Raw genomic sequence first — 25,979 nt, 5'->3', positions numbered from 1 at the left:
CATCCCTGGTATCAGTCACGTTATTGACACAGATTGTAGGTAGTGGAGGCCCCAGCACTGATACCTGTGGCACAACTTGTTACATAGGAACAAGAGTAGGCCTTCAGCCTGTCAAGCCTGCTCTGCCATTCAATACAATCAGGCTGATCAGACACTTCAATGCCTTTTACACCCATCATCCCCATAATCCTTTACTAATCAGAAATTTATCAACCTCTGCTTTAAAACATTCACAATGACTGAGCCTCCATGGCCTGGACTGAGCACTTGTGGGTCCGCATTGTCAACCCCTGGAACATGCATTCCCAGTCCAGAGGCAATCCCAGCCCCCGCCCACCTAATGCACTGTCCACCCATAACTCCCACTGGAAGCGGAAGCCTCTGGCCACATGGCTGAAGACTATTGCTAATTAGGAATTGGCAATCATGTTAAGTGAGCACTTCACAGATCCCAAATGGATCCCTGAGGGTAAGTGGACCATGTAGCATGTGGGGTTTATTGCCTAGCATCCCAATCAGACCGTGATTCCTGGACACCGTGCCTGAACACTGCAGGAGGCAACACCACGGATGCAGCAGCTAACATCTGAACACCCAGGGGCTGGACCCCTGCACTGGGGACATTACCATGACCGAGGGTGGGTGTGTGCACTGGGGAGGGGACCAGCGCTCGGTCCAGGTTACGTTACGTGCAGGTGTCTTGGGGTACTGGGTGTGGGGTCCAATGAACAGGGCATACGTTGGCAGGGCATGCTGAGTTGGGAGGGGCAAGGGGGGTGGGGTGGGGGGAGGCATCCAGGGCCTTCTTGTCTGGGGAGATGGGACATGGGATTGGTGCTCGGCCCACGTTGTGGAAGGAAGCGCCAGAGGCGTCATATTGTTCAAGGTTAACAATTTTAATTATTTAACAAATGTATTCCCAACTGTCCCAATCTCCCCCCTATGGTGCCACACACCCTTTCCCACTGCTCCCAGACCTTCCCTCACCCCTCCCCACACAACGCACCCGACCCCCACTTACCCCCATCCCCACAGTGCCCTCTCAGTGATCCTCAACCTGCTTAGCCTTCCATGCTCTACCGATGAGTCTAGGTGTGTCCCCAGGATGCATTTCTGAGGTGGAGGCAGCCTGCTCCCTACCATGTCCTGTGGCTTTCGAAGCCCCTGGTGGGCATCCTCTGGAGGCCCTGGGGCTGGTGGCCCCGATGTACTAGCTGACGGCACACGCCCTGCTGTGCCACCCTGTTCCGGGTGTGGACTCGGAGAAGCGCCTTTGTCAATGGGGTGGTCTCAGGGGAACGGATGGATGCTGTCGCCACTCATAGGGTGACACCGGGTTGGCACCCAGCACCCTCTCCTCCTGGTCGGTGCCTATTGGACTCTGGAGTTCACGTCCGAGCCCCAGCTGTCCCTGCGACATCTGGCTCTGCCAAGTCTGGTGGCTCCCCAATGTCTGAAGCACAATGACGACGCCCTTGGTAATGCTCCTCGGGTGTCTGGACATGCTCAGGAGCACCCCAGCAATGCCCACCTGCAACTGGAACACATCCCCCAGTGATGTTAAATGCTCTGCAGCATCTCAGCTATGCCCAATTGAGAATGGGAGATGCTCGGCTATGCCCACATGGGACTGGGAGACCTCCCCTTGTGACCGGGACGTGCACTGGAGGGCCTCGGCAATGCCCACCTGAGACTGGGACATACAGGTCCAGATGGTTGTGAAATTCTACCAACTGTCCTGGCTTGAGACAATTCACATCTCTTTAACCTATGATTATGCCTCTCCTCACGTTTACAACTGTTTCTGGCAACTTTATAAGCTTTTTCTTTAGTCTCAAACAACCTTTAACTTCTGTTGTCAGCCACTATTGACTGGCTTTTTGGAGGGTTTTGCACCTTGGTGGAATGTATAGGTTCTGAACGCTATGACACAGTTCTTTGAAGGCTATCCATTGCCTATGCAATCATACCTTTTAACATATTTTCCGAATCCACTACAGCCAATTTGTCCATCATGCCTTCACGGTTTCCTTTATTCAACTTTAACACCTTGGCTTCAGATTGAACTTCCCCACTTCAAACATAACATATTAGTTATAATTTGGTCGGCAAGTTAAGATGTGAAGAGGACATAAGGGGCAGGATTCTCTGATCATGAGGCTAAATGTTGACAGCGTCAAGTTTTATGATGGTGTCAACAAGCCCCCAAGATCATTGATCCTGCGCGCTGCTAGAGTGCCAGCACAGCACTGGAGCTAATCACGCAGCTCCAGCTGCTGATACCGCCGTCAACCAGGAGCCGTGGGTCTGCGCATACGCGCTATGGCCGGTGCGACATGCGTGCTAGTTTCCTTCTCCGCGCCGGCCCCAACACAACATGACAGACCGCTACAGGGCCTGGCATGGAGTAAAATAGGCCCTCGCCAGGAGAAGCCGGCCCGCCGATCGGTAGGCCCCGATGGCGAGCCAGGCCACGGTGGAGACCCCCCCGTGGCCGTATTCCCTCTCCCCTCCAACAGGCCACCCCCACAGGATGGACACCGAGGTCCTGTCGGGTAGGACCACATGTGAACGGCGCCGGCGGGACTTGGCCAATCTCAGTGTCCACTCGGCCCAACGCGTGCGGAGAATCGCCGGGGAAGCCGCGTAGAGCGGCCCCCGATCGGTACCGCGCCGACCATGCCACGCCAATGACGCTGATTCTCTGATCACCGGAGAAATGTCAGAGCCACATCGTGTGAATTGCACCCCCCCGCCCCGCCAATTCTCCGACCCAGGGTCAGAGAATCCTGCCCAAGGCGCCTACAAAAGGATGTGGATAGATTAAATGAGTGGACAAAGATATGGCAAATTGAGTTTAATGTGGGAAATGTGACAGGAAGAACTAAAAAAAAATGGATTATCTAAATGCTGAGAGACAATAATAATCTTTATTGTCACAGTAAGCTTACATTAACACTACAATGAAGTTACTGTGAAAAGCCACTAGTCGGCACATTCGGGCGCCTGTTTGGGTATTCGGAGGGAGAATTCAGAATGTCCACATTTCCCAACAGCACGTCTTTGGGACTTGCGGGAGGAAACTGGAGCACCCGGAGGAAACCCACGCAGACACAGGGAGAACGTACAGACTCTGCACAGACAGTGACCCAAGCCAGGAATCGAACCTGGAACCCTGTCACTGTGAAGCAACAATGCTAACCACTGTGTTAACGTGCCGCCCATTGCAGAGCTCTGAAATGCAAATTCATACTAGTGTATGAATCACAAATGATGAGTATGCAGGTACAGCAAGTAATTAGGAAAACAAATAGAATGTTATAATTTGTTGCAAGGGGAATTGAATATAAAAGTAGGGGGGTAATGCTTCAGTTATACAGCGCAATAGTGAAGCCACGGTTGTGATCTAACAGGTGCATCATATCTGCACAAACTGGTTAGATTGCGAGAGAGGCCGCAATCGTGAACCACTCCGGACGCTGATCGGTTTCCAATGTAACCGGCCCGCTCCCGAGATTTGGGCCCTTCTGCGACATGGCAACAACTAATAACCAATTGAGGCTAATCTCCATGTCATTAAGGGGAAGGACATCCTATCTAATGGACTCCTGTGATCGAACTGGCTTCCCAGCGAGCCATCACGCCATCGCTGATTAGTACTGGTCCACACAAACATGGACCAAACATCACGGCACCTGGGGTCTTCCCAGGCCCACAAAAAGCGCCACATATTTTTTTCCAATTAAGGGACAATTTAACATGGCCAATCCACCTACCTTGCACATAATTTTGTGTTGCAGGGGTGAGACCCACGCAGATACGGGATGAATGTGCAAACGTCACATGTACAGTGACCCGGGGCCGGGATCGAACCCAGGCCCTCGGGGCCGTGAGGCAACAGTGCTAACCACCGAGTCACGTTGCAACCCGGCTATTTTTAAAAAAAGTAAAATCGCGCTCCATGGGCTGGATTCTCCGGACCCTGAAGCTGAAATTGCATTTGTCACCCCCCCACACACATGGGAAGAGATTTACCAGGATGTTGGTATGGAGGGAACTAGCTACGAGGAGCGGTTGAATAAACTCGGTTTGTTCTCACTGGAACGACGGAGGTTGAGGGGGTGACCTGATAGAGGTCTACAAAATTATGAGGGGCATAGACAGAGTGGATCGTCAGAGGCTTTTCCCCAGGGTAGAGGGGTCAATTACTAGGGGGCATATGTTTAAGGTGCGAGGGGCAAGGTTTAGAGTAGATGTACAAGGCAAGTTTTTTTACACAGAGGGTAGTGGGTGCCTGGAATTCGCTGCCGGAGGAGGTGGTGGAAACAGGGACGATAGTGACATTTAAGGGGCATCTTGATAAATACATGAATAGGATGGGAATAGAGGGATACAGACCCAGGAAGTGTAGAAGATTATAGTTTAGTCGGGCAGCATGGTCAGCACAGGCTTGGAGGACCGAAGGGCCTGTTCCTGTGCTGTACTTTTCTTCGTTCTTTGAAATTGGGAGCGACGCTGGTTTTTGGATTCTCTGCCCATTACAAAGTGGTGTACTCCGAGAGCCACGTATCCATGGCCTCAGGCCATTGCCTGAGGGCAGCCCCGCGATGCTCCGTCCCCGACCGACCGAGTACCCGACGGCGTGGGTTAAGTGTGCTCACACCAATCGGGAACCTCGCGTGGCGGCTGCGGACTCAGTCGGGATAGGGCCGATCCGCGGGTAGGGGAGGCTTCATTCAGGGCTGGGGGTACTGTGGGCGTGCATAAAATACCACCGTTTTCTCACTGGCGTGGGGACTTAGTCACCCAACCGGAGAATCCAGCCCCATGGGCACGATTCTCCGCAAAGGCGGAGAGTCATGAAGGCTGCCACGAAAACGGCCGTGTTTCACGGCAGCCTCCGCGCCCCCTCCCGGGACCCGATTCTGCTCCCCGGTCGGGGCTAGCATCGCGGCCCCGTGAACTACGGCATCGCAGGCTTAACGAATTTCGCTAAGCCCGCGCGCCAAAGTTAGCGACGGCTGACGCATATGATGACGTCAGCCGCGCATGCGCGGATTGGATGACTCCAACCCGCGCATGCGCGGATGACATCATCCGTGCATATGCGTCAGACCTGCGCATGCGCGGTCAGTAATGCCCCTCAGCCGCCCCGCGGACTTATCCTGCGGGGCGGTGGAGAGTGAAAGAGTGCGTGGGAATCGGACCCGCGTGGTGCGGCCGTGCCAATCGGTGGCATGGTTGTGCAGAACGGCACTTTGCCGCCGTTTTCACGAACTTGTATAGCAGGTGTATTAAAATTCGTGAAAACGGCCGTAAAAGCCTTGGAAATCGGCCCATCGGCCAGGGGAGAATCGCTGCTCGCCGTAAAAAAACGGCGAGCAGCGATTCGTGGCGTGGGGTGGGGGGGGGGGGGGGGGGGGGAGAATAGCAGGAGGATCAGCGTCGCCGTAAAAATTTGCGCCGCCCGCTATTCTCCGCCTCGTCGTGAGTGCGGAGAATCGCGCCCCATGTCTTTTGTAAATAGAACACACTTTTCCTGGCTTAGATGGAGGTAGAAGTGCAATCTGAAAGCCTTTAGGTGAGTATGGCCTCCTGTTGAGAGCCCTTCTCCCTCTGCAAGCAGCTCATTTTCTCACCTGCCACTGCTCCAAATCCCGCTGAAGCTGCAGCCCAAGGGGAATTGCAATTTTCCTGCCCTCTGATTAGTCGTTTTTGCCTCATTTAATGCAAGTAGCTTGAGTTTAAAAGAAAATTAACTTGCAAGAGGAAATCTCCCAAAACCTGGATCCGGATTAGCTCAAACTTCCATTCACGCTTCTGTTCACCTTTATTTCCATGAACAAAGAACAAAGAACAAAGACAATTACAGCACAGGAACAGGCCCTTCGGCCCTCCCAGCCTGCGCCGATCCAGATCCTTTATCTAAACCTGTTGCCTATTTTCCAAGGTCTACTTCTCTCTGTTCCCCACCCGTTCATATATCTGTCCAGATGCATCTTAAATGATGCTATCGTACCCGCCTCACCACCTCCGCTGGCAAAGCATTCCAGGCACCCACCACCCTCTGCGTAAAAAACTTTCCACGCACATCTCCCTTAAACTTTTCCCCTCTCACCTTGAAATCGTGACCCCTTGTAATTGACACCCCCACTCTTGGAAAAAGCTTGTAGCTATCCACCCTGTCCATACCTCTCACAATTTTGTAGACCTCAATCAGGTCTCCCCTCAACCTCCGTCTTTCCAATGAAAACAATCTTAATCTACTCAACCTTTCTTCATAGCTAGCACCCTCCATACCAGGCAACATTCTGGTGAACCTCCTCTGCACCTTCTCAAAAGCATCCACATCCTTCTGGTAATGTGGCGACCAGAACTGCACGCAGTATTCCAAATGTGGCCTAATCAAAGTCCGATACAACTTGACCTGCTGACTCTTGTACTCAATACCCCGTCCGATGAAGGCAAGCATGCTGTATGCCTTCTTGACCACTCTATCGACCTGCGTTGCCACCTTCAGGGTAAATGGACCTGAACTCCCAGATCTCTCTGTACATCAATTTTCCCCAGGATTCTTCCACTGAAGGAAATAGGTTCAAAGGGAGGCCAACAGACAGAGCAGGAAAACAGGGTTGGCAAGCTGCCACCACACCAGAGCATCTTCAAACAGCAACGAATGGCATTTCTCGTGGTCCAGGGTAGAGTGTGATGCTTGAAGCTCACTATGTGCTGTGTTTATTTAAAGTATGCAAAACTCCTGGCATGGGTAATCCAAGCGAGAAACTGTAGATCTTTAACCGGCAATGCAGCTGTTGTTGGCATGCTCAACATGTGCTCCATGCAAACTTAATTCAAGGGAATGTGCTATAGAATATAGAATTGGACACACTATTTCTGCCCATTTAGTTACGGAAATGAAGTGGCTACCACAGGTTGCAAGATTTGTATTTTACTCAACTTTTTCAGATCTAATGGTAGATTTCATGGTCAGATTCAAGAGTCCTAAAAGTTTGATTAATAAATTCCTACTTTGCCAGTTTCCTAGGGGAAAAAATGGTTCGAATGAAAGAAAAATCTTAATTTGGCATGGTCGCATCTGATTTATTTTAAGCATACGTGACATTACATCATAGTCTATGTTTGGTTCAAGGTGTAAACTGAGTCTAGGCTAGACCATAATGTAGTGTTATAATATGTTGTTTATTTTTAATTAGCTGCAGTCAACACCACAGCTTCATTTCAATGCAGAGTATTTTTATGCAAAGTTTCTTCTCCTGACACCTTGTATCAGATTTCTGATCACTTGATATCAGAAAAAAATCCAATAGCAAAGCAACCCATGTTGAGAAACGGAAAGGAAAGAAACGTGCAGATTCTCTAAAACATTCAATGAAACATTTGGGAAGTATACTGTCAGCGAAAAGCAGTTCTTACCGATTTGCATGTTCACTAATAGTTTTGCTGTGTGAAAAACTAAAATGGTGAGACAGAAATTAGGGACATTACTCTAAGCTGATCATGGATATTTATAAAATGTGTTTACTGCGCAATGCCGTAAGCATAGGTTATCACTTGCAAAAGCAAATTCTTGCTGCTCCCCATTCATGACACTGAACATATGGTTATCAGCTCTGGAGTTTCCGCTGGGGATGGATTATACAATTAAATTTGTAAACTGGAACCAGCCAACTGGCCCTTTAATTTGCAAAGACTTGCAGGCCTAGATGCATTTTCGCCTTTAAACATAAATGTTGCTGCGTCAAGCTGGGGCACAGACTAGAAGACAAGAAGCCTGAAGTTTCCTCCTCTTTACTGCCTGTTATTGGCAAGTAGCTCAGCGAGCTGGATTGGGAAATTGGCCACAATGTAGCTCTGCTGGCACCCTGGTTGTTGCCATTTCTGGGATATTCTTCTGAAAATAGAGGATATAGAATATCCCAACCCATACTTAGGGATTAGGTTATGTTGTGAAATGTGCTATGTAATTTCAATGGCCTTTCTCCTACGTTGGCTGCAAGAATAAAGGGCTAGAAGTTTTGAGGAATAAAGTCAATACAATGTAGCAATTCCACGAACTAGGGATCAAATGGTTGCAAGTCGTTGCAGAAAGTGTTTTAAGTGTCAAATTCCTTTTTCTTTGCTGTGATTTTCATATTTTGTAATTACAAACATTGCAGTTGGTCACATTTACAAGCAGAACTTGTAAATCAATTAGAAGCCAAGCAGGTTACATACAGCCCTAAACCAGCCTCGAGGCTGGTTTAGCACAGTGGGCTAAATAGCTGACTTGTAATGCAGAACAATGCCAGCAGCGCGGGTTCAATTCCCGTACCGGCCTCCCCGATAAGGCGCCGGAATGTGGCGACTAGGGGCTTTTCACAGTAACTTCATTGAAGCCTTCTTGTGACAATAAGTGATTATTATTATTAATAATAAGTGACATGCATTCTCTGAAGAGCTTCAAATGAACTTCTGTAAAAACCCTCTTGGCAATAAATACAATATAGGTTTTCTGTGAAACTGCTGGAATTAGGACCTTTTTAAAAATATAAAAACATTTATAATTTATGTTCCCCACAGGCACTGCTCAGAGATAGACAATATTTCTTTTCTGGCTGAAAATTTTACGGCCATCTATCAATATTGCATTGGGAATGGCCTATACAGGCTTCCTTTCATGATGCCGTCAAAATAAATAGAATATCTTGTTCTTGGGCAGTGCACCATCCTTACACCTTAATTGAGAATTCTTGCTGTTGGCCTGGTAACGGGCAGTCCTGGGGACTGGATATGTTCATAAACATTTTCCCTCATTTCAAATGTTTTTATTCATTTAAGGGATGTGGGCTTCACTGGCCAAGCCAGCATTCTTTGTCCAACCCTATTTGCCCTTGAGGTGGCGGTGGTAATGAACTGTCTTTTTGAACCTCTGCAGTCCATGTAGTGTAGGTTCAGTGCTGTTGGGGAGGAAGTTCACAGTAACAGTGAAGGAACGGCCATCTATTTCCAAGTCAAGATGGTGAGTGGCTTGAAGGGGAACCTCCAGGTGGTGTGTTCCCATGTGTCTGCTGGTCTGATCCTTATTTTTTAAAATAAATTTAGAGTACCCAATTATTTTTTTCCAATTAAGGGGCAATTTAGCATGGCCAATCCGTCTACTCTGCACATTTTTGGGTTGTGGGGGCGAAATCCACGCAGACACGGGGAGAATGTGCAAACTCCACACGGACAGTGACCCAGAGCCGGGATCGAACCTGGGACCTCAGCGCCGTGAGGCAGCTGTGCTAACCACTAGGCCACCGTGCTGCCCTTGGTCTGATCCTTCTAGATGGTAGTGGTCACCTGTACAAAAGGTGCTGCCTAAGTACTACCTGTAGTTGTTTTGTTATGCTGCTTCGGATAACACAGGCTGCTACTTGATGCAGTCTTAGCTAAAGGATGCTCCAGACTCTAACACAGTTCTCAAATGAGTTTGACTCTCTGCTAATCTAACTGTAGTAACTCAGTCTAACTGTACCAGCTTGCTCTAAGCCACGTGCTGGGGTGTGATGCTGCTGATCAACCCTGTCTAACTCTCTAGATGTGTGTCTGTGGAAAGAGGCAGGGTGTGAGTGCCTCATCCCTTTTATGGTGTTTATGTCATGCCCCCTTGTGGTGATGCCACCTCTGAATGTCCTGATTGCCCATTGGTTGTGTCCTATTCTGAGTGCTCATTGGTTGCATGCTTGCATATCATGACACTAGTCTCTTGGTTTCTTTAATTCTCTGGTTCCAAGTATCTAGGCTGAAAACCATTATGCTTCCATCTAAATCACATGCATCAAATCACTGTCTAGTCAGCTAACTACACTAAGTTGCAGACTTCACTTGCATGCAGTACATGATCTAACGCAGATGACAGAAAAAAGGGCATTGCATCAGAATTGTTGACTGCAAACTGCATCAATCTGGGCAGCGTAAATAACTTGGCATCCTGTTGGGGTAGCGAGAAATTAGGCAGGTAATTAAAATAAAATCAAAGAAATTCAAAATCTCTCCATTCCAATCAGAAAGGAAAAAAAGGGACATACATTCTGACATAACGAGAAATATTCGTGGAGGAAAAATAGAAGAAATTTGAATCTGAATGAGGGAAGGAAGAAATACCTCTGGAAATGTGGTGACTGAACTTTAACCTTTTTCTTTTGTTCAGGGAAATGCTGATTTATGTGTCCTTTCTAAAACAAACAGTTCAGCCTCTCCATTTAACTCTACAATATTGTTACAAACAGAGAAGAAAACACTAGCGATTTAGCTCAAAATAAAACAGTACCACTTTGCTGAGTTTAGTTTAGGTCTACCCTACCCAAGGCCATCATTTACTGAAATAAAAGCAGTTTTTTTGAAATGTACATAACATCGTCACCCTCACGTTACATAAAACTTGTTGCAGGAATTGTGGCCTGTCGTACTCACTTAGTGTTGCATAATGGCCCTCTGTTGTCATGTTATCTTCAGTAACTTCAAACTCCTTGCTGACCAGTTGCTTGTTGGCAGTCTCCAAGCGATCTACAAGAAATAGGAAATCCTTTTAGTTCGAATATGTTGAAATATAATTTATGCCCATCTTGTTACATAATAAAATGACCTGGGTAAACCAAATTCAACACCGCTTTACACAAGGGGTTTTATCGTACTAAAATTCCAAACAGTGCTGCCAAGATTATGAATGCAACTTCCAAAAACATCCAAGTGACCAGTGATTTCTAGGCTAAATTTCAAATAACAATTCCCCCTTAACATTTTACCCATAGGCTAGACTCCTGTTTCCACCCCACCAACTCTTGGCCACATATGTGAAAGACATAGCACCTTTCACAGTTTCAGGATGTAACAACCAATGACCTATTAGTGTAGTCGCAGCAGTGATACAGTAAATACAGCAGTCAACGTATACACAGTAAGATCCCACAAACAGCAAAGTGGTCATAACTAAATTATGTTTTAGTTGGTGTTGACTGAGGGATAACTTTTGGCCAGGACACCATGAGAACCCTACTACTCTTTTTGGGAAGTGCTATGGGACCTTTACCCCCACCAGACAGGGAAGACATGGCACAGTTTATCATCACATCCAAAAGATGGAACCTCAGATCGTGCAGAACTCCCTCAGTACTGCACTAAAGCACCAGATTTGGTTATGCACTCAAATCTCTGGAGTGGGGCTTGAACCCACAACTCTGATTCAAACATACAAACGTCCACACAAATTAGGAGCAGGAGTAGGCCACTGGGCCCCTCAAACCTGTTCTGCCATTCAATAAGATCATAGCTATCTGACTGTAACCTCTACTCCCATTCCTGCCTGTCCCTGATAAACTTTCATCCCCGAGTTAATCAAGAATCTATCTAGCTCTGCCTTAAAAATATTCAAAGGCTCTGCTACCACTGCCTTTTGAGAAAGAGCTCCAAACACGCACGACCCTCTGATAAAATATTTCCCTCATCTGTCTTAAATGAGTGACCCCTTATGCCCACAAGAAGAAACGTCCTCTCTACATTGACTCTGTCAAGACCCTTCAGGATCTTAAAAGTTTCAATTAAGTCACCTTTTACTCTTCTAAACTCCAGTGATACAAGCCTAACTTGTCCAACCTTTCCTCATGAGGTAATGCATCCATTCCTGTTATTAGTCTAATGAACTTTCTCTGAACTGCGACTAACGCATTTCATAGAATTTACACTGCAGAAGAAGACCATTCAGCCCATTGGGTCTGCAGTGGCCCTTGGAAAGAGCACCCCACTTAAGCCCATGCCTCCACCCTATCCCTGTAATCCAGTAACCTCACCTAACCTTTTTGGACACTAAGGGCAATTTATCATGGCCAATCCACCTAACCTGCACATCTTTGGACTGTGGGAGGAAACCGGAGCACTCGGTGGAAACCCACACATGCACAGGGAGAACGTGCAGACTCCGCACAGACAGTGACCCAAACTGGGAATCGAACCTGGGACCCTGGAGCTGTGAAGCAACTGTGCTGACCATTGTGCTGTCATGCTGCCCCTACATCTACATCTTGAATACTGAACATTGAAGTCCATGCTGGCTAAAAAGGTAACCATTTGCTTATATGATAATATGAGTGTTTTTTAGTGCCAACAACTGCATGTTGTTAAATCCAATTTACAGATCAGTTGCAGCTGGACAGTTACTCACAACCGGTGTTTATGATGCACAATGAATGGCACAATGATTAGCACTTCTGCCTCACAGCACTAGGGACTCGGGTTCGATTCAGACCTTAGGTGACAGTCCGTGTGAAGTTTGCACATTCTCCCTATGTCTGCCTGGGTTTCCTCTGGGTGCTCCAGTTTCCTCCCACAGTCCAAAGATATGCAGGTTAGGTGGATTGGCCATGCTAAATTGCCCCTTTGTGTCCAAAGATGGCTAGGTTGTGGGGTTAAGGCGGGAGAGTGGCCTAGGTAGAATGCTCTTTTGGAGGATCGGTGTAGACTCGATTGGGCTGAATGATCTTCTTCTGTACTGTGAGGATTCTATTCTATTCAGTAATACAGGTTTCCTGGATGGTGGAGATGCCAACATCTGATCATCCATTTTTCACAACATAAAATGGGACAGGTTATTTTTGTGCTGCAATGGCAGTAGACTTGCTGCCTCTTCCACAACTGTGTCTCGGAACTCAGTTGATTTATTGAGATAGAGTAATTTAAATAATTTGATGTGGAGTTGCCGGTGTTGTACTGGGGTGAGCACAGTAAGAAGTCTTACAACACCAGGTTAAAGTCCAACATGTTTGTTTCAAACACTAGCTTTCAGAGCACTGCTCTGAAGCACTCCTCACCTGAGGAAGGAACAGTGCTCCGAAAGCTAGTGTTTGAAACAAACATGCTGGACTTTAACTTGATGTTGTAAGACTTCTTAAATAATTTGAGTAGACAGCAGGGATTTCTAAGGTGCCATTCATCTCAGGTAGGGTGGAACAGCCAGCTTTGCTGCTTGGCTGGTAGTACTGGCAGAAGATCTCCAAATATTTTTTTCACAGTCAATGCCTGTATAAAGTTCCAGGCATGTATCTACACAGAAGCGATGACTATAAGAAAAACTCAATTTATTTTACCGGTCATATTATATCTCCTACTCCCCGAAGGGTCTCCCGCGCCCGGCCCATACTTGGGCCTGGGATATTTATAGCCCAGAGGCCCTTGGCTTAAGTGGGTGATGGTACTCAGGTGAGGCCTCAGGAACCTGGTGTTTGCAGACCCTGTGGCCTCCAGTTGGGTTATAACACCCCCACTGGACCCGTGGCATCTCATCCCCCCTCCAAGGCTGGGGGTGTGTGTGGGGGGGGGGGGACCTGTCTCTCAAACAGGCGCTGTTCCAGGTCTGGAGGAGTGACATTTACGGGCCGAACGCCTGGGTAGGCCCACTGTGCTTGGCACGGCAGTCGCCATTGGACCCGTTTCGACTGTAGTTGGCAAAGTTTCCCCATGTCTGATTCTGGGTTGGATGAGTCAACCTCCTGCAGCTCTGAATCGAGGGGCTCATCTACATCACTGGGTACCACAGGAGGCTGCTCCAGAGGAAGGGGCACCATGGGGGCTTTGATCTGTCTTCTGGGGACTTGTAAGACTCAGCTGTGGAGGTGGTCCACATGCCTGCTCAATTCTTTACCTACGTGACCGGTCCTGATCGCTTCACCACAGTCCTTGGGATCCACAACGGCCCGCCAGCAAAAGTTTGGATGTGGACCGTGTCGCCCACCACAAATTTCCTGATGGGTCTGGATCGTTGTGTTTCAGCGGTCTTCCTCGATGTCTGGCAGGATGAAGCTCAACTGCGTGCACAGCCGATGACCCATTAAGAATTCCACGGTGGCGAGTGGTGTGGTCCGGTAATAAAAAAGGAAATGGGCCAGAAGGGAACCAGGGGCGCGATTCTCCGCACTCACGACGGGGCGGAGAATAGCGGGCTGCGCAAATTTTTACGGCGAAGCTGGTCCGACGCCCTCCTGCTATTCTCACCCCCCCATGCCCGTCCCCCGACACGAATCGCTGCTCGCCGTTTTTTTACGGCGAGCAGCGATTCTCCCCTGGCCGATGGGCCGATTTCCAAGGCCTTTACGGCCGTTTTCACGAATTTGAATACACCTGCTATACAAGTTCGTGAAAACGGCGCCAAAGTGCTGTTCTTCACAACCATGCCACCGATTGGCACGGCCGCACCACGGTCATGCCAAGGGTGGCATGGGCCCGCGATTGGTGGGCACCGATCGCGGGCAGCGGGTACTTACCCCGCGCACTCTTTGTTACTCCGCCGCCCCGCTGGATCAGTACGCGGGGCGGCTGAGGGGCATTACGGACCGCGCATGCGCGGGTCTGACGCATATGCGCGGGTTGGAGTCGTCTAATCCGCGCATGCGCGGCTGACGTCATCATATGCGTCAGCCGTCGCTAACTTTGGCGCGCGGGCTTAGCGAAATTCGTTAAGCCCGCGATGCCGTAGTTCACGGGGCCGCGATGCTAGCCCCGACCGGGGAGCAGAATCGGGTCCCGGGAGGGGGCGCGGAGGCTGCCGTGAAACACGGCCGTTTTCATGGTAGCCTTCATGACTCTCCGCCTTTGCGGAGAATCACGCCCCAGAGGTGTGTTTTTGCCTGCCAAACTTCAATGTCTGCACTGCCCGTTCAACCAATCAGTTGGATGATGGGTGGTAACATGCAGTCTGTACGTGGCAGATCCTGTTTTACTTCAGAGAGTTGGCGCATTCCGCACTCGTAAAAATCGTGTCGTTGTCCGATACCAGCACGTGGGAAGCCCGAGAAGGTTTGTCTGAGCCGCTCAGCAGTAGCTCGATGTTCTTGTTATCATTCGGGGGACATCCATCCACTTTGAATGGGCTTCCAGGATAATTAGATATAGGGCTCGACGGGACCATAGTCGGCAAGCTACTCCCATGGGTGGAGTGGAGCTGCAGGGGGTTCTTTCTTGTGCTCCTGGCACTATGTACATTGATTTGCTAAAGCCTTGATATCGGTGTCTATTCCAGGCCACCACACATCACAGCGGACACCCGGGGATCTCCAAAATTAAGATGTTGGCCCAAAGTGGAGGTCATGTAGGATTGTGCCATGGCCTCGCTCGGGCACACCCGTCTGGGAGCCCCACAGCAGGATGCCATCGAGTTTGGCCACCTTCATGGTGAAGGCGCGCAGGTCCTCCGGGACAGCGCGATGCTGGGCCCCGTACAACACTATGTGGCAGACACTGGCCAACAGACATTCAGTGTCCGAGCCTTTACCTGTACTGCCGTAACTGGCAAGGTGTCTATAAAGTGAAAAACTGCAATTAGCTCATCTGATGCGACAGGGTTCTGTGCGCCGGTGGGCAACAGAGTCTCGGCTGAGGGCATCCACATGCGGAATTTTCGTTTCTGGACAATGCTCCGACACATATTCATACACCGTCAGGAGCAGTGCCCAGTGATGAATGTGGGCAGACGCCACGTGGGGGGAATTACCGTATCCTCCTCAAACAACCGCGACAGGGGCTTGTGGTGCATATAATCCGTAAACGTATGCTCATAGACATACTGGTGGAATCGCTTCGCCCCGAAGACCAACACTAAATCTTCCTTTTCGATTTGTGCGTAGTTCCACTCTGCCGGCACCAGGGTGCGAGAACCAAACGCAAGGGCTGTTCTGTTCCATTATCCAATCGGTGCGCCAGAACAGGCCCAATGCCGTAGGGTGAGGCATCGCAGGTTAAAAACAAGGGCTTGGATGGGTCAAATGAGTCAGCAGATGTGAAGATGATAGTCGCTGCTACCCCTCCAGGGTGGAGAATTCCAAAGGTTCTGAAGAAATTCCTCATTTTCTCAGTCCTAAATAGTCTAACCCTTAATCTGAGACTGTTCTAGGTTCTAGGCCACTTCAGCTAGGGGAAACATCCTTCGTGCAGAGGGACTTTCAGGATTTTGACCAGAGAGAGGCAAGAAGGTGCGTGACATGGAAGGGAACTTCCAGGTGGAGATGTTCCCATGCATCTACTGTCCTTGTCCTTCTAGATCAGTGTTTTTCAAACTGTTCTCCCGGGGCCCACTTTTGTCAACCGGCCAATCTTAAATGATCCATGTTGTCGATGTTAGTGGCCCATGCCACCTTTAATGTGGAAGGGGAGCATGCCTGGACCTCACAATATCAATTGAATCACGTTCACAGGAGGAGAGGGCATATCAGGTGCAGATTTCAGTCAGTTCCTTTGTGCCATCTTCACCTTTATGAAATCAGAAAATACAACCTCGCACAATTAGGTGGTTGGTGAAGGGCAATAGCACCAAAATGCTTGTTTTACTCAGCACTGGATACTCCTAGGAGATGCTACACCAGAATACTGACAGCCCCATGGGCTTTTGGTGTGTTTTTAATGTGGTATCACAGGTCAGCTACTGCAGCGTAGTCTTTTAATTTGGAGTCAGTTCTCAGTTAATAACTGACTCTGGGGTTTCAACCTCAAGAGGAATTTTTCACCCACCACTTCTCCATCAAAATCTGAAACTTCTCCTCTCATTTTCCAGTACTTCCTGCATATAACACACATGGGCTTTGCACCTTAATTTGCATTGACACAACTGACAGAAAAATACCTGAAGAAATCATCTTTATACTGCTTTGTTCCCAAGTTAAGTTTCTTCTTTGTAGGCTGTTAACCAGAGGCCCTGGTGCTCTGTACAGACTTAACACTGGCACTGCTCTGTCCTGCCCTGGATTCTCCTCTCCAACAGATTCTGTTGTGAGATCCTGTCAAATAGATAAACTACCTATTTGAGTCTCTGGCCGTCCCTACTTTTAAGAAAACCATCCATCTCCACAATTCACTTGCCTTGCTTGCCAGCAGCTAGAAAATGGAAGCATTACTGTTCTGTGATTTGGTGCCAAAAGTACATGTCAGGAGTGTGCTTGATGACAAGTGTGCATATCGTAATCGTTGATCGGGCGGAGAATCCTTTTTTATGACCGAATTGAGGGCGGTGCCCATTTTCAGATGTTCCGCCCTCTCCAAAATGTGTCATCGGGGAGTACGCTGCACGCCGTTGGAACGGCCTCAGGAAGTCACATGAAGGCCTTCCCCCGATGCTCCGCCCCCGATAGGCCGGGTTCACGACCGCGCGGATCACTTGTACTTTCAGTTTTCGTCAACCTTGGGTGGCGGCTGCGGACTGTGTCCAGCAGGTCGGGTCCGCGTGCGGCCGGCTCCATGCTGTACGGCGCAACCGCTGAGGTTGTCTCCGTGCACATGTGCGGCCAAGGACCCGGCCATTCTTGGCACCGGAGCGTTACCCGGACCGCTGCTAACCCCTCACCAGTCCCGGAATTGGTGAGGGTTCGGCGACGATTTTGAGGTCATAAAACGTCACTTTTCCCACGCCAGTGTCAAAACTTAACCGCAAAATCGGAGAATCCCGCCCCCTGTTCAAGTGGCAGGGGTAAAGGTGCTATTTAGCAAGTTATACCTTCATAAATTCCAACATGTTTGTTAAACATGATTTCCCTTTCCTTTATTTACTCTGCCAAATACTACCATTATTTCTCAAGTATCCAGTTATTACATATTTTTTAACAGATTCTAGCAATTTCCCGAATACTGATGTCAGAATAACAGGTCTGTAATTCCCTGTTTTCTCCATGGATCCCCTACAGTGGAGGAGGCCTTTTGGCCCATCGAGTCTGCACCCACCTTTAAAAAGAGCATCGATCTAGTCCCACTCCCTTGCATGCCAATCCACCTAACCTACATATATTTGGACTGTGGGAGAAATCCTCTCTCCTTTCTGAAATAATGAGGTCTGGTTTGCTTTATGATACCTATTTCCACACATATTGGCTTTTGTGTCATTAAATCTTTTGTTAGTTAATCCTCATAGACCTTGGGCGCGATCTACTGGCCGCGTTGCGCCCGAAATGTAGTGCGGCTTGGCAGGAAGAAAGTGGGTCCCTCTTCCGGGATCTACCCGCTCGCCACTTCGCAAGACACCACAAGCTGAATCCTGCCCATTGTGGCGGGGATCATTATTTTGCCAATCTGCATATTTGAATGGGACAGCTTGTCTCACTTTAATATGTGCATATTCTAATATGTAATATGTATATGAAAGAAAGATGGCGCCTGAGCGAGGCGACATCTTGCGAGCTGCGCCCACCATACTCTCTAATTCTATCTTTTACTCTTGTTCTATGCTTCTAAAACTTCATTCTAACTCTTTTAAAAACTCTAACAATGTTCTAATTCAATTACTTACAGATTTAGCGATCTTTAGGACCTGGGAGATACCCAAAACTGACGGCCTGAAATCGACCGGGACCAGCCGACCACGTGTGAGCGGCTGCCAGAGACCAGGAAAACGTCCTAGAAGCCAGGGCCTTCACTCTACAAGCTCTCAGAGACCTGGAAAACACCACAGAAGCCGGGACCTCCACTCTGCTAGTCTCCAGCGACCAGACCAGCATCACAGCAGCTGCAGCCCCCCCTCCCGCCCCCTTCCCAGCTTCCAACCACACTGACCCAGAGAACTGCGACCCCCTGCAGGCCCCAAGCACTTCTTCCACTACCCCCCCCCCCCCCCCCCCCCCCCTCCCCCACTACAGTCGACAACTCCACACCCTAACAATCACTAATACTGCTCTTTTAAATTTCCGTGCAAGTCTAGAGGTCCTCCGACCTCTGAAGGAAGACCGCAATCTGGAAAGGACCCTGCGGACCCCAACACACAGACCCGGCCATCGCCTCATCCGCAACCGCGACCCCAGAGACGTCATCCACTTACCGGCCTTCACCCCATCCATGCCGGAGCGTGGTCTACACATCCACCGACCTGTGAAGACAAACCCCCGCCCGATAGCGACCTGGAACGCTCAACCACGCAGACCCACCTACCGACGCAGGAACCGCAAGCAGGGCAACAAATCCTCCATCCACACACTGACCAGAGTGAATAATCTCATTGGACACAACTATTCCCTTAACACTGCATATTCTCATCGTCTCCCAGGCTCGAAAAGAAGCAGTCACTCCAGGAAGCGTGGACAACGTGCAGGCCTGCAGGTGAGAGTGAAACAATGCGGCCCCAAAGCCCCTCTGCCTAATATTCCTAGCTAATGTCTAATCTCTAGAAGACGAACTTAAAGCCAGACTTATTTTTCAAAGAGAACTAAGGGACTGCTGTGTGCTCTGTTTCACGGAGAGCATGGCTCACTCCTGCTTCACCGGACTGTGCCCTACAACCAGAGGGCTTCTCAATCTACCGAATGTACCATATGGCGGCCTCAGGCAAGGCAAGGGGAGGTGGGGGTCTGCCTCCTAATCAACACATCCTGGTGCCTAGATGTAGCAACACTGGCGAGTTTCTGCTCCCCGGATCTAGAATACCTGACCCTAAAATGCCGCCCCTAACACCTTCCGCTCGAGTTCAGCTCCATTATCCTGACGGCAGTTTACATCCCACCCCATGTGAACGTGAAAACCGCACTGGACGAAATATTCACCACCACAAATAGGCTTGAAATGAAACATCCCGAGGCCTTGTTCATTGTAGCTGGGGACTTCAATCAGGCCAAGCTCAAGAGCGTACTACCAAGTTACCACCAACACATCACCTGTTCCACCAGAGGCCCAAACATCCTGGACCACTGCTACATAAATATTAAACATGCGGACCGCTCTATCACCCGCCCACACTTTGGCAAATCTGACCACAAGGCTGTGCTCCTGCTCCTGGCTTATAAGCAAAAACTGAAGCGGGAGAATCCGTCAAATAAAGTTGTGCATTGTTGGTCTGAGGAATTGGATGATCTCCTACGGGACATCTTAGAGTCAGTGGACTGGTCAGTACTTAAAAACTCTGCGACCAGCCTGAACGAGTACGCCACCACAGTAACTGATTTCATTCGTAAGTGTGTAGAATGTGTGCCAAAGAAGCAAATCCACGTGTTTCCCAACCGGAAACCCTGGATGAACAGGGATATCCACTGCTTGCTGAAGTCTTGGTCTGAGGCGTTTACGTCAGGCGACCCTGACCTCTACAAGAAAGCTAGATATGATCTAAGGAGATCCATCAAAGATGCCAAAAGACAGTACCAGACCAAGCTCGAGTCCCAGGCGAGCCACACGGATTCCTGCTGTCTATGGCAAGGTCTGCAAGACATGACGGGCTACAAGATATAGTGGTTAGCACAATTGCTTCACAGCTCCAGGGTCCCAGGTTCGATTCCCGGCTTGGGTCACTGTCTATGCAGAGTCTGCACGTTCTCCCCGTGTGTTTGTGGATTTCCTCTGGGTGCTCCGGTTTCCTCCCACAGACCAAAGATGTGCAGGTTAGGTGGATTGACCATGCTAAATTGCTCTTAGTGTCCAAAATTGCCCTTAGTGTTGGGTGGGGTTGCTGGGTTGTGGGGGTGGGGTGGAGGTGTGGGCTTGGTTGGGGTGCTCTTTCCAAGGGCTGGTGCGGACTCAATGGGCCGAGTGGCCCCCTTCTGCACTGTAAACTCTAAAAGATGAATACATGTAAAATCGCTGGCTCCAACGTACCTCCCCCTGATGATCTTTGAGCAAGAGGTCAGTGAGAGCAAGCCCTCCACCCCAGAAGCCGCGGACGAACTTGTATCTGAGATCACCATTGCAGACGTCAGAGCAGCCTTCTCGAAGGTCAACCCCACGGAAGCCACTGGCCCGGATGGGGTACCCGGACGAGCGCTCAGGTCTTGCGTGGAGCAGCTGGCGGGGGTATTCGCAGACATCTTCAACCTCTCTTTACAACAATCTGAAGTCCCTATCTGCTTCAAAAAGACAACCATCATCTCTGTACCAAAAAAAAGTCGAGCAGCATGCTTTAATGACTATCGTCCAGTGGCTCTGACATCCATCATCATGAAGTGCTTCGAAAGGTTAGTCATGGCACGAATCAACTCCAGCCTCCTGGATTGCCCTGATCCACTACAGTTCTCCTACCGCTGCAACAGGTCCACAGCAGACGCCATCTCCATGGCCCTGCACTCTACCCTGGAACACCTAGATAACAAAGATACCTATGTCAGACTCCTATTTATCGACTACAGCTCAGCCTTCAACACCATCATTCCTACGAAACTCATCTCCAAACTCCGTGGCCTTGGCCTCGGCTCCTCCCTCTGCGACTGGATCCTGAACTTTCTAACCCACAGGCCACAATCAGTAAAGATAGGCAACAACACCTCCTCCACAATTATCCTCAACACAGGTGCCCCACAAGACTGTGTCCTCAGCCCTCTACTATACTCCTTATACACCTTTGACTGTGTGGCCAATTCCCCTCCCAATCAATTTTCAAATTTGCTGATGACACAACTGTAGTGGGTCGGATTTCAAACAATGATGAGACAGAGTACAGGAATGAGATAGAGAATCTGATAAACTGGTGCAACGACAATAATCTCTCCCTCAATGTCAACAAAATGAAGGAGATTGTCATCGACTTCAGGAAGCGCAGTGGTCTACATCAATGGGAATGAAGTAGAAAGGGTCGAGAGCATCAAGTTTTTAGGTGTACAGATCACCAACAACCTGTCCTGGACCCCCCCATGCCAACACTATAGTTAAGAAAGCCCGCCGACGACTCTACTTTCCCAGAACACTAGGAGATTTGGCATGTCAGCTACAATCCTCACCAACTTCTACAGATACACTATAGAAAGCATTCTTTCTGGTTGTATCACAGTTTGGCATGGAGCCTGCTCTGCTCAAGACCGCAGGAAACTACAGAAGGTCGTGAATGTAGCCCAGTCCATCACGCAAACCAGACTCCCATCCATTGACTATCTATAATTCCCACTGCCTCACGCACCCCGGACATACTCTCTTCACCTTCTTCCGCCAGGAAAAAGATACCAAAGTTTGAGGTCACATACCAACCAACTCAAGAACAGCTTTTCCCTACTGCCATCAGACGTTTGAATGGACCTACCTCATATTAAGTTGATCTTTTCTCTACACCTTGCTATAACTGTAACATTATATTCTGCAGTCTCTCCTTCCTTCCCTATGTACGGTATGCATTGTTTGTACAGCATGCAAGAAACAATACTTTTCACTGTATACTAACACATGTGACAATAATAAATCAAATCACATCAAATTCCATGATCTAACCCTTTGGCTTTGGAGATCTTGGGTGAGCGTTGTTTAGTGCTGGTCTCCATAAAACAGTACTCATGGGGGTCTCCCAGGGGATCGAAGATTTCCAGGTGCTTGCCCTCACTGCCACCTGGGTGCCAGCCTGGTACTGCCAAGGTGCCTGGGGAGCACTGCCAGGATGCCAGGCTGGCTGCCAAGGTGCCTGGGGGGCAGTGCCAGGATGGCTGCCAAGGTGCCTGGGGGGCAGTGCCAGGATGCCAGGCTGGCTGCCAAGGTGCCTGGGTGGCAGTGCCAGGATGGCTGCCAAGGTGCCTGGGGGGCAGTGCCAGGATGCCAGGCTGGCTGCCAAGGTGCCTGGGGGGCAGTGCCAGGATGCCAGGCTGGCTGCCAAGGTGCCTGGGGGGCAGTGCCAGGATGCCAGGCTGGCTGCTAAGGTGCCGGGGGGGCAGTGCCAGGATGCCAGGCTGGCTGCCAAGGTGCCTGGGGAGCAGTGCCAGGATGCCAGGCTGGCTGCCAAGGTGCAAAACTATTGTTTTTCCCATGACGGGGATTGGGCCTGGGGGTACCCTACCTGGGTGTGGTGGGCCCTGAGGACCCCCTTAAAGGAGCGATGGGGGTTTGGGGTCGCGTGGAGAGGGAGGGGTCGAGAGATCGGGTCACTGCAATGAGGAGTTCTGGTGAGTGGAGCTCCCCAATGCAGGAAATGGGACTTTGGGGAGGGGGGACTGAGGCCCTGAATAGAACCAAAGTCCCGATAGATAGCATTGTGTTTCTCGGTGTAACGAACGCCGTAAAATACCTGTCTAAACGCGCTAGTTACGGGATTCTGTTCCCATTCGATTAGATTGCTCCCCCTATCTCTTGCTCTTCGTTCCCCTCCCCCCCCCCACACCTTTCCACTGGCTTAAAATCTACCGTTTCTATCTCTCTTCAATTCTGATCACTGTTAACTCTGTTTCTGCACAGATTCTACCTGACCTGCAGCATTTTTAAGGTTTTCATTATGTATTTGGCTGTTGGGGGTAAACAGTAAACTTACCCAAATGATGGGAAGTTCAAAAGTATTGAGCCAGATTTTGATGTAACACAGCAACTAACAGCATCTGACATCACCTTGCATTACCTGAAGAATTAAAATGAATCTGTTTTGGAGCTTGCTTCCAAAGTAAGCAGACACTTGAGAAGACCGAATCACTGGGCTTGAAGTTGTTTTTTCTCCCCCCTCAAAATAATACCTCTAAGGTCCCTGTTGAAGTCATGTAGCCTCCGTATTTCTCCTTCCAATTTATTCCTCAAGGCTTTATCCAGAGTCTCCCGTTTGGTCGTGGACTTCATCAAGTTCTCATGGGCTTCTGAGATCCGCTGGATTTCCATTTCAAACTGTAAAAGAATCCAAAAAGATAGTGCAGCAATTGTTAGCTCTGGTATCCAGTCAGATATGCTTACTTAATACGGCTATTCAGAAAAGATAGCGCATGATTTTCTTGTTAAAAACATGTACATGTGACTTCATTACTATAAGCGGATATCAAAAACTCCTTGCAGACAAACCAATTATTTTGCAAAACCAATTTCATAATTCTAATCATTACTTGGAATATAGGGGAAAGTTCATTTTCATATCAGATGATAGGGAAACAAACGGAAGGCTATGCATTCTTATATCCAAATGGATTTTTAAAAAATGTATTTTTATTGAAGTATTCAGTTTTTATAATTATCACTTCAAAACAAAAGAAGAGAAAAAAACCTGATAGTTATCAATGCGAAACAGCAACAGCAGACAACAGAAGTCATTGCCAACATAGGAAAAAATAAGACCAGATGAGACTGGGACTGGGACAAACTCCCAAGGTATTCAATCACCAGGTATAAGGTCAGACTGCACCAAAGTAGGATTCAGTCAACAGTACAGAGTTACATCAGACCCATAACTTCAAAGAAAAATAATAGAGGAATAAAAAACCCAGGGAACCCTAGAGCCAAGGGAGAATTACATTGATATCTACAACGTAGTCAAACTCCCTCCCAGACCCAGGACAGAGCAGACAACCATCATATAACTACAAGGAGAGGACCGGATAGCACAAGTCCAAGGACATCTGAGGCCTCAGAACTCAAGCCGCAAACTCAGGGTCTCCCATAGAAAATTGAGAAGAGCAAAGAGCAAGCTACCAAATCCCACCCACCAGGTCTCAGGTCCAAGGGAAGAACAGGCCGCCGGACCATCACGTAACAACACATCCCCTCGGGGAACATCAAAATAGCCATGAAGTCGGAGATTAAAGGAGGGTATCATCAGATCCCAGCTGGAAAGAGGCAACTCAGTCTCAGAGTATCCCAGTATTGGTTAGGGAGAGGAGTCAGGGGCTGGAGGCACCACTGGGGTTGAAGGAGATTATGGACTCTATTTGTTTCATGCAGTCGGGGAAGGCGCTGGGGCCGGAAGGTTTCCCGGTGGATTTCTATAAACAGTTTGCGGCGTTGTTGGTGCCACACCTGTTAAGGATGTTTACTGGCTCTTTGCCCAGGAGAGGGGGGGGGCCGCAGGGGGGGGGGGGGGTAATGAGGAAAGGAAAGTTCACAATGTTTCTGCCCAGTTGCCGGCCATGTTGGAGCAGACAATCTCTTTAATCCTGAAGAAGGACAAAGATCCCTTGGTGTATGGATCTTAGAGGCCTATCACACATTTGAATACCGATGCGAAGGTACTAGCTAAGGTGCTGACAAAGTGTCTGGAGGGGTGCTTGCTGGAGGTGATCCCTGAGGACAAGACGGAGTCTGTCAAGGGCAGGCAGTTGTCAGCCAAGATCTGAAGACTTTTAAATACAACCCTATTACCCTTCTTCGGGACCGTAGGCATTTGAAGTTTTGGGCGACGTTTTGTGAGATCTTGTGAGTTGTGGTGAGCCAGGTAGATCCTGGAAGAGAGATCTCTTTGCATCTACGGGCCGCGATGCTCCACACTGCGCTGCCTTTCGGGCATAACACAGCCGGTAGATCACGCCCCAAGTTTGCCATTTGAGGGTCGGAGAAGGGTTCTATTCCAACTGGAAGCCGTTCATCATTTCTTTCAGGACTTGGTGATGGTCAACAACTAGGGTGCTTGGTTAGGGGGGGGGGTGGGTGGGGGGAGGTATTGGAGAGATTGGGTCTTGGTTGGCTGGGGGGTGGGTGTTTCGGGGTATTATTATTATTTTTAAAAATTACAATTTGTATATATTCTGTTGGAGAGGTTTGTATTTTATAAACTAAAGAAATTTGTATTAAAATATTTATAAATAAAGGGATAGAGAAACGAGCCAGAGAGGGAGACCCATACCAGGAGAAAAGACTGACTCAGCCGAAGGGAAGAGTCAAACACAACCTAGTCGTCATCAGGGTAACATGAGGTCTGTCTGGGCCCAAAAAGAAAAATACATGGATGCTCTGAATCCAAACAGGTTATCTCCACGAGGACAAATGAACCCTACCACTCTAACCCTCACCAGCTCTGGTCACCTTCCTTTCAAGCGAGATGGGGGAGGGATGACAAAAAGCACCCAAATACATTTAGGATAAAGAATAAAGACTGTGCACAGATCCCATATTCAACATTCGGCTTAACGTGATAGGAACTTGTTAAATCAGGATAATCAATGATACAGGCCATTACACCCACATCATTCACTTCCCTGTAAACGGAAAAAAATGACAAGCAGACACTAACATGATCAACAGGGAACAAAGTCCAGGATAATAACTGAGATGCAGAAAAGCAAGGTATTCATCAGGATAACGACTTCTTCAGTGGTGCACAAAGAAAGCCAAAAAAC

At 48.9% G+C, this 25,979-nt stretch overlaps 1 protein-coding gene across 4 annotated transcripts in view; it reads right to left on the bottom strand.

The window, feature by feature from the left end:
- The window catches only part of amotl1 (angiomotin like 1), a 171,406-nt gene that overhangs the window by 40,917 nt on the left and 104,510 nt on the right, over window positions 1–25,979 (bottom strand). For all 4 annotated transcript variants that reach the window (XM_038818152.1, XM_038818154.1, XM_038818153.1 and 1 more), the window contains 2 exons: window positions 23,400–23,544; window positions 10,456–10,548 (listed from right to left, as the gene is read on the bottom strand). In XM_038818152.1, coding sequence (XP_038674080.1) covers window positions 10,456–10,548; window positions 23,400–23,544 — 238 coding nt within the window. The remainder of the gene's footprint in view (window positions 1–10,455; window positions 10,549–23,399; window positions 23,545–25,979) is intronic.

The sequence above is a fragment of the Scyliorhinus canicula genome, chromosome 14 (assembly GCF_902713615.1).
Source record: "Scyliorhinus canicula chromosome 14, sScyCan1.1, whole genome shotgun sequence".
In the NCBI taxonomy this organism is placed as follows: Eukaryota; Metazoa; Chordata; class Chondrichthyes; order Carcharhiniformes; family Scyliorhinidae; genus Scyliorhinus; species Scyliorhinus canicula.
Note: the sequence above shows the minus strand (reverse complement) of the source record. Positions and strands in the feature narration are given on the sequence as shown.